General features: G+C 42.0%; 1 protein-coding gene across 1 annotated transcript; it reads right to left on the bottom strand.

Moving 5' to 3' along the window:
- Positions 1-406: 406 nt before the first annotated feature.
- On the bottom strand, positions 407-3,981 carry LOC131397701 (T-cell-interacting, activating receptor on myeloid cells protein 1-like; the record flags this gene model as incomplete). Its single annotated transcript, XM_058530769.1, has 4 exons — positions 407-1,077; positions 1,473-1,602; positions 3,046-3,342; positions 3,660-3,981. Coding segments are annotated over 4 exons (774 nt in total), but the record flags the coding sequence as incomplete, so codon positions are not given.
- Positions 3,982-9,995: the final 6,014 nt, after the last annotated feature.

Here is a 9,995-nt window from a genome sequence, read left to right as displayed (position 1 = left end):
ATCCCATTTGCAACAACATGGATGGACCTTGAAGGTATGATGTTAAGTGAAATAAGCCATAGAAAGACAAATACTCCATGATTTCACTCACATGTGGACTATAACAAATACATGGATAAAGAGAACAGATTAGTAGTTACCAGAGGGGAAGGGGGGGTGAGTGAAAGGAATAAAGGGGCACATATGTGTGGTGATGGACAATAATTAGACTACTTGGGGTGACCACAATGAAGTCTACTTCAAAAATGATAAATAATAATGTATACCCAAATTTTCACAGTGTTATAACCCATCATTATTTCAAGAAAGTTACTGAGGGAAAAAAACACTTTCAAAACATACTACAGTTTTTCTAAACTGTTTTCGCATTTATTCAGTTTTTATGTACCAGAAGTCTCAAGAGAAGTGGACTCAAATCTTTCTTGACCTACAGGAGCAGGTTATGATGCTTTGGGGCTTGGTCCTGAGAGCCATGGATGATTTGGTTTCGAAGCTTTTTAAGACTTATATATAAATTCACAGGTCAGAAAATCCTCTGTCAGGCCACTTGTTCCTACTTTTTGCTTTCAGAAAATAAGACCACAGTTACGTGAAATGTATCAATTTTTGAACTTATCAGGTATTGGAAGACCTGGACGTCATGAAGCTTTTTGTAAAACACTATGAAATAATGCTCTATCACACTTAACTAATTCTAGGATTTTTGGGTTAAATTCCCTGTTGTATATCCTAAAGGGGAACAGTGTCACATACTTAATAAATTTTGATTTGACAAAAAAAAAAATTTTACAACCAAATGGTTCTATTTTACTTTATGTCATCCTGATCACCAAGAAGCCTCTAATGAGGAACAGTTCCTGGTCAATCTATCCCAGATGACTCTGTTAGGAGCCTTTAATGGCCACTTTGGGTCTGAGATGATGTCAGGAAATGAATGACATCACACCTCGTCTCCAGGCTTCCCAAACCTCCCCCATGTTTGGTGCCGTCTCTTCAAGGGTGGAGGAGAACCAGAAAATCTATCATAGGCTGTTAACTCGATCAAGGACTCATCATTCCACTGGGCAGCTGTGGGGTCTGTGGGTAGAGAAGGAGAGGTCTGAGATCAGGGGTGGGAGGAAGAGGAGAAATATTTCTCCTGGCCGCCAAACACAGGTTCTCCACTAGGGGAACACCACCCCCCATCCCCAACCTCCATATCCGGGGATGTTTGAAAAACTATGATAGTATTTCCTTTTTTTCTTGTTAAACAATGATTGGGGCTTCAAATCCTGTTTAATGGGAAAGATAAAGTGATGCTAAATGTTCCCACAATGAACAGGACAGTCCCATACGGGAAAGAAATATCCCACCTAAAATGCCATTTGTGCCCATTTTGAGAAACATAAGAAGTCCCCGAGGTAAACTCTGATGTTTAAAGAACCCCATCACTACAATAGCCCATGAAAAAGACAAGTGCTCAGTTGTTTTACCTGGATCCACGTGGAGACTCCTTCTGGCTACACCAGGCTTCAACCAGGAGAGCCCCCGTAATAACCATAATTAAGGCAGCCAGACCCAGTCGGATGAGGTTCCCCATGGTGTAGTCTCTTGATGTGGCATCTGGGGAAACCAAAAGAGAGAAAAGGGTCAGCACCAGCCCTAAGATGGTATCCCTCCTTCTCAAATGGATCTGCCAAACGTGACTCTCACACGCCCACTTGTATTTCCTGGGCAGTGGTCAGCAGTACCTTCATTGATGTTTTCATCACTAACAACATGTGGGACTTTGTGAGAGTTGTAGTGGTTTTTCCTTCATCTTCTTCCCTTCATATTCACTCTGTCTTATCACTATACTTTCATTTATTTGCTCCTTAACTCATTTCCACCTTCCCATATTTCTTCTTTCCTGTCTCTCAACATACATATTAGGAATCAGGCTTAGGAGTCACATTAAAGACCTAAGGAGCACCACAGAACAGTGACATTCAGTGGCTGGTTCAGCATCCTCAATGCAAATCTTAATTTTATGCAGGCAATGAGTTTTTAAAAACTTTGAGCTTCATAGCTAAGTATCTGGGCCATTGTGCATTTTAGCTTCACTCAAGAAGGGCTCAAACTTGGCGTTGTCCCTGGTTGCTGAATAGAAGGCTACATTTACCTTGTCCCACCTCACACATCCAATTAGTGCAAAGTTCATCTCCAAACCCATCAACAACGTGTTCCCTGGAGACAAAATCCAGATGGAGAAATATGTAACGACACCACCATTATTAGGAATCCCTCTCCACTTCTTAGCACTAGCCATATGGACTTTGATTCTGATTAAAACATTCACTGACTACATGGGAAGACTCAACAGCATAAAAGAATTTTCACAACACAGAGGAATAAGACAGTATAGCCTCCAATGAAGCAGAATTCTGGCAGAATACAGAAGATAGTTTTAGAAGATACTGCATGTGTGACACTAAAGTGGGAGGCTGTGGAAGCAGCACGTTCTAAGTAAAAGAGGTACTGGGAATAAAATCATCATCACCAAGATAAACTAACACGTTAAGAGATGCAGAGAATGACAGAAGGAATTCTGATGATGGTGGGATTGATAATTTTGAAGAACAACTTGAGAAATTATCCAAGAATGTAGAGCAAAAAAGGCAAACGAGGGCCGGCCTGGTGGTGCAAGCGGTTAAGTGTGCGTGCTCCGCTGCGGCAGCCTGGGGTTCGCTGGTTCAGATCCCGGGCGCGCACCCGACACACCGCTTGTCAAGCCATGCTGTGATGGCATCCCATATAAAGCGGAGGAAGATAGGCATGGATGTTAGCCCAGTGCCAGTCTTCCTCAGCAAAAAAAAAAAAAAAAAGAGGAGGATTGGCAGATGTTAGTTCAGGGCCGATCTTCCTCACAAAAAAAAATAAATAAAAGGAAAAGGAGTAGAAATCATGCAAGGAAAGATTTAAAAAGGAAATAGTAGTGAAAGTGTCAGAGAAACAAGACTCAGAAAGTAATAGAACAAATGATCTTTGATTAAAAACAAACTTCCTAAAAATCGTGCAAAATCTTACCTGTCACCCAGATCGTGAGGTGATCACTGGGCTGTGAGGCCCAGAAAGGATCCCTTGTCCAGTAGTACACACAGCTGTAGTTCCCAGTGTTGTTGACTGTCACATTCTGTGGAGAGAAGTCTATCTCCTTCCATGCTGGACCCCTGAGCTGGATGGGCATTGAACTTCCTGCCTTCAGTAGAGCAAACATTACAAGCCAAACAATATTGCCTGGCTTCTGGCACCTCAGGGTCACCTTTTCTCCTGTGGTCACCTTACCCCTTTGGTGAGTTTGGAGGGAAGGTTTAGGAAAATCTCCTGTAAGAGAAGGAAGGCTCTGAGGTCATGGGGAAAAGCCTGGGGTCCCTCATCCACCTGTGTCCTCCTGGCAAGGGGTTCTCATGGAGAGTGGGGAATGACAGATGCCTCATCTTTCAGCTCTGACTCCAAGAATGAGATTCTCCCTCCTATCAGTCTGGATAAAGCAAAGGTAATCAACTCTGTTCCTGTCTTTCTCCATCTCCTTCCCCAAGTACACTGGAGATGAGATCCCCCCGCCCCCTCTCTCCTTCTCAGTCCTCCCTCATCCCCTGTCCCTAGGAAGACAATGTATCATTCTGGGGCCCCCTCCTCACCTGTCACCAGCAGTAGAAGGACATCACTGGGCTGTGCACTTATGTGGGGGCTCCCTGTTCTGTAGTATTCACAGGTGTACTCTCCAGTGTTACTGGTTTTTAGATCAGTGAGGTGAAATTCACCCAGGCCCTCTACAGAATCGGGTGACTGCAAGGACTCCAAAGGAATTCCTCCCTTTCTGAGAGCAAAGTTTACACCCTTGGTAGGAGTCCAGCATTGCAGTGTCACGTTACTTCTGGCAGGTACCACGGAGCTGGGCCAGGCACTGAGAGAGGGCTTGAGAAGTGACCCTGGAAGGAAGAAGAGTCCAGGGCTGGATTTGATTCACTCACTTGCTCTCAGGAATCCCATTTAAAGGAGGAAAAGGAAAATGGGGCCTTGGATGTGAAGGATCAAGGAAGATTTAACAGAAGAAACACTCACCGTTTCCTATTATGAGTCTTTGGCCAACACACAGCTCTGCAAAAGAATGGTCCATGAGACATAGGAACCTGCCAGCAGCTCACACCATCAGCTGCCCTGAGCCCGGAGGAACCATCCCAATGACTCTTACTGAGAACAGATCTCTGGAGATCATGCATTTGAGAGTTCTCGTTTTTCCTCAGCTGGACTCTGGCTTCAGCTCTGCACTCAGCTCCTCCATCATTTCTCACAGAGGTTCTCCTGTGCTGCTGTCACCTCCCAAGGCTGCAGAACCTCTTTGGTTTCACAAAAGTCTACAAATCCTCCCTTTCTCAGCTTCCATCCTGAACCATTCAGTCTTACCGTTTCTATTAGGGCCTGCAGTACATTTCGTAGATCTCTCAATATTGGGTAAGAGGCACTAACCATGAGCGACATTGAGGAAGTCTGTGACTGGGTGTAACCCTATCTTATCTCCCAAAGTTATCTAAGGTCCTAAGTGGCCATTAGAGTCCCCTGAGAGTGTCATCTGGGATAGAGTGACCATGAAACCTCCCCCACAGTAAAGACTACTCGGTGCTCAGAATGACATAAAATGAGACAGAACCATTTGGTTGTATAATCTTAGGAGAGTTTATGTACCTCATGCCATGGGAGATATAAGGCGTCCCTAGCCTGTAAACATCTGTAAGGAGCTACTCTATGCTGTTCACTTCAGCATCTCCAATGTCTACACACATCCTGGCACGTAGTAAGACTCAACAAATGCACGTTGAGTGACTGATGAGATGCCCTGGGTTAAGCATGACTCAGAGAAATTTTTCAAGGATGATAAAAAAACGCAAACTTATAATAATGTCCTTTCTTCATCCCATCAGATAGATGAGCTTGAAAGGAATGAAAGCCCTATGGCATACCCTAGAATCTAGGGAACAGAAAACATGGTGAAGACAGAGTTACATCACTGTGACCCAATCAAGCTAAGACCACACACTGTCCCTGTGCCTGGAGAACAGGTTTTCTTGGCTCCTGCAAACAGACATCCTAAGATGCCCCCAATTCCACACTCAGGGACATTTTGAATCTCTCCTCATTTATCACCTTAGAATTTCCCCAATGCAGCATCTGCTCACTTACCCCAAAGACATTTCCACTCAGAAGGTCGTGTGCGTGTGTCACTCTTAATATCCCACTACGACCGAGTGGAAACAGCAATGAATTTGGAGCCAGACAGACATAAGTTTGAATTTTGACTTTTCTGTTCATTCTCTTGTGATCCAGAACAGAAATCCTCAGCTCTCAGTGTCAGAGTCCTCATTTATCCATTTGGGCCTAATTCTAATCAAGCAGGATTCTTTGGAGGGATCAGAGTGATATTTCCCACAGTGTGGAATATGAACCACAGACATTATAGCAGATGACTTTAGGTGGTGCAATGACCCAATATTCTATAAAATTGATCAAGGAATCAGCAAGTTATTGTCCATTCAGATCACTTTTATCTCTTTGATCACAACAAGGAGGATTTTTCAAGCTAAAGATCAACATTTGCAGACAACTGTCTCTGGCTTATTGCCCTTTATAATAAGGAAGTAGTTGGCCATGGGCTCAGAAACTTGATGGGCAACAGCACATGATTAGAATGCCCTCATGTTTTCTTCCTTTTCATTGTATATATGTTTACATTAACTTTCTATTTTTGGTAAATGACACTGGATTTTCTTTTAAAATTTATTTTTTATTTAAGCTATTGGCATAGTTTCCATCTTCAAGTGGGTATAGTTATTTAAAATAAAGATATTGAGGGCGCCAGCCCAGTGGCATAGTGGCTAAGTTTGCACCCTCTGCTTCAGTGGCCCAGGGTTTCCTGGTTTGGATCCTGGCCATGGACCTATGCACCACTCATCAAACCATTCTGAGGTGGCATCCCACATAGAGCAACTAGAAGGATGTACAATTATGCCGTACTAGTATGCCATACAACTATCTACTGGGGCTTTGGGGAGAAAAAGGGGAAAAAGGAGGAAGATTGGCAACAGATGTTAGCTCATGGCCAATCTTCCTCAAAAAAAAATAATAAAATAAAATAAGATATTGAGTCAATAAAAAAATTTAAATAAATAAAGAAAGTAGAGGCACATAGGACAGATTGTGGATATGGAATGTAAATATTTGCATACTGAAAAACACTTGATTTGTAAGATGTATCTCAAGCTTCCTGCAAGGTCCCTAACACACATGAAACAGTCATTAAGACAAGCTGATGTTACTATTTCTCTTTCCAATTACATTAGTCACATTTCTCTCAACCCACCTCTAATCCCAATATATAGGCCCAAGAAACTTACCAAAGCAGATGAGAGAAAGGAACTCAGGGATCATACTGGTCCTGCAGCTTGTTCTAAGAATGTTTCTTCAATTTTCAACCACAGCAGTGAAGAAAACTTGATGTGGGCAATGATGTCTTTGCTTCAGCACTTCCCTTCCTTCCTCTTATGTGCCCCACAGGCTTTTTTTTCACAACTACATTTAGGAAAGAAGAAATCATAAAATGTTCCACGAAGTCTTATTTCACGCAAACTCTTTATCTGAATACAGTCAAATTCAGGCCTCAAATTCTCACACACCTAGATGAGCCAGAAATGCTGAAATCCTGGATCTGAAGGATTCTTCTGAGAATATGGAAACAGGTTGATAGGGAGAACACTGAGAACTCCCTGGCCAATAGGAAAGATAGCTGGGCTGTAGAAATGAATGAAGGAATCAATAGTAGTGAGGGCCGGCCCCATGTCTTAGCGGTTAAGTGCACGCGCTCCGCTGCTGGCAGCCCGGGTTCGGATCCCGGGCACGCACCGACGCACCGCTTCTCCGACCATGCTGAGGCCGCGTCCCACATACAGCAACTAGAAGGATGTGCAGTTATGACAGACAACTATCTACTGGGGCTTTGGGGGGAATAAATAAATAAATCTTTAAAAAAAATAGTAGTGAATATTTTTGAATGACTGTGATGCATGAGGTTCTTCTCTAAGGGTAGCATGCAGAGAAGGAGCAAGTCCATGGTCCATGCATTTTAAAAACTAATTCATACCCACTGAACTCGGAAGAAGGCTTGATGGACACAGTGAGAACTTCAACAAAGAGATAAAAGATATAAAAAAGAACAAATCAGAGCTGAAGAATACAATAACCAAAGTGAAAAATACACTAGAGGGAATCAATAGCAGAGTAGGTGATGCAGAAGAATGGAGCAGTGATCTGGAAGACAGGATAGTGGAAATCCTCCAGTTGGAACAGCAAAAAGAAAACTAATTTAAAAATTGAGAATAGCTTAAGGGACCTCTGGGATGACATCAAGCATACCAACATTCTCATTATAGGGCTCCCAGAAGGAGAAGAAAGAGTGAAAGGGACATAAAACCTATTTAAAGAAATAATGGCTGAAAACTTTTCCACTCTAGTGAAGAAAACAGACATCCAAGTTCAGAAAACACAGAGATTCCCTAATAAGATGAACCTGAAGAGACCCACACCAAGACATATTATAATTAAAGTGTGAAAAGTTGGTAAAGAGAGAATCTTAAAAGCAGCAAGAGAAAAACAGCTAGTTACATACAAGGGAACCCCATAAGACTATCAGTGGATTTTTCAGCAGAAACCTTACTGGCCAGAAGGGAGTGGAACAATATAGTCAAAGTGCTGAAAGGAAAAAACTTACAATCAGGAATACTCTACCCGGCAAGGTTATCATCCAGAAGGGAAGGAGAGGTAAAGAGTCTCCCAGACAAGCAAAAACTAAAGGAGTTCATCACTACTAAGCTGACCTTACAGGAAATGTTAAAGGGACGTCAGTAAATGGAAAAGAAAAGGCTGTGACTTGAAACAAGAAAATTATGAAAGAAAAAATCTCACTGGTAATGGCAAACATGTAGTAAAGATAGTGGATCAATTATCTATCTAGCTAGTTTGAAGGTTAGAAGACAAAAGTAATGAAATCATCTATATCTATAATAATTAGTTAAGGGATACACAAAATAGAAAAATGTAAAATATAACATCAAAAACACAAAGGTTGTGTGTGTGGTGGGGGGGGGGTAAAAATGTAGCACTTTTAGAATGCCCGTGAACTTAAGCAACAATCAACCTAAAATAGACTGTTATATACATACGTTGGTATAAATGAACCTCATGGTAAGCGCAAACCAAAAACCTATAACAGATACACAAAAAATAAAGGCAAAGGAATCCAAACATAACACTGAAGAAAGTCATCAAATCACAAGGGAAGAGAGCAAGAGAAGAAAGGAACAGAGAAGAACTATGATAACAACCAGAAAACAATTAACAAAATGGCAAAAAGTACATACCTATCAATAATTACTTTCAATGTAAATGGACTAAATCTTCCAATCAAAAGACATAGGGTGTCTGAATAGATAAAAAAAAAAAAAAGACCTATTTATACACTGCCTACAGGAGACTCACTTCAGATTTAAGACAGTGTGATTTCAAAATTGCTATGAAGCAGTGACTGCTGTGTGCCTCCCATTCTCCCCCTTTCAAATGGGAGTACTTTGGTTATCCCACCCCTGTTTCACCATGATACGGCAGATGTATGGAGCAGCTAACTTGTCTTTTTAGTTCATGAGTCCTGGATCAAAAGGACCCCCATCCAGACTTGATAATGATGACTAGATCTTGGAAGTAAAGCCTGATACCATTAATGGATGAAAAATTTTGGGGGTCCTGGGATGGGAATGAGCATATTTGTACATGGGACAGATATGAATAATTGCAGCCAAAAAGTCATAGTGCCGTAGGTTGCATTAATAGCCCCTGACTACTGATTGAGCTACGTTATTTGCTTTGGTCAATAACATAAGGTGCAAGTGACGATGTATTAGTTCCCACCTAGGTCTTTCAAGGCATTGCATATTTGATTCATCCCCTTGTGCATCTTCCATTTCCATGAGAAGAACATGTGAGGGCTAGCACACTCTTACCAGGAGGAAGATGAGGAGCATGTGAACAAGAGTCACGTTGCCCCATCTCCACGCAGATAGAGCTGGACAGAAATAAGCTGATCTGAGAGAGATGGAGAGAATGTGTGCATACATACATACACGCACTCTCCCATTGCTAGTTAGGATTGAACCTCTGTGATTTCAAATCTTAATAAAAATCAGAACTCATGTTTCACTGGTGATTTGTTGGACATTTAACTCCTGAGAAATTGCACTTTAAAAAATGTCAATTGCAGGACAAGGTTGAGGTTGAATCAGAGAGCGATGAGCCTATATGAGGTTCAAATAAAGTGTCTTTTATAGGCATGGAGAGACCTAGAATTGGGGATTTTCTCCACTTATCTGTCTTCTCTTTCAATCCTTATCTCCTCAATAATTTCAATCCAATCGGTGGGACTTCATCTATTTTGCTCTTAGAGAATGTACGAGAATCTACTCCTAGTTTGTCCCTCAGCTGTGTCTTGCCTCTGCTAGGGTATTGTATATCTGAAGTGCTGGCATCTACTTTGAGATGTGATGTAAGATTCTCAACCCTTATAACATTGTGTATCAGCAGAGAACCATGTTTCCTCCCCCACCTCTCATACCTCCAGGCATCTAGAAAACTGACTTGTAGTTATTACAACATGATGGCACCCACACATGATTTCAGTGACCTCATGCTTAAATGAGAGAAGAACCATAGATTAGTTCTTGGAATGAGGTACAACCCTTGGCTGGGGCACAGTCTGAAGTGGGCAGATGAACGCACATAGTGAACGCTATTGACTTTTTGCATGTCCAATTACTAATATCCCATATATCCTGGTAAGACTATCTTGATGGCAACTTTGGCCGACTATCTCTTACCCCCCTCTGTGGTTAAATGGGACTGATCCAGCTTCCTAGTTCCTGGTGTGCTCATGTGCC

This window comes from Diceros bicornis, chromosome 34, assembly GCF_020826845.1.
Source record: "Diceros bicornis minor isolate mBicDic1 chromosome 34, mDicBic1.mat.cur, whole genome shotgun sequence".
NCBI classification, from domain to species: Eukaryota; Metazoa; Chordata; class Mammalia; order Perissodactyla; family Rhinocerotidae; genus Diceros; species Diceros bicornis.
This window is presented reverse-complemented; position numbering and strand designations above follow the sequence as displayed.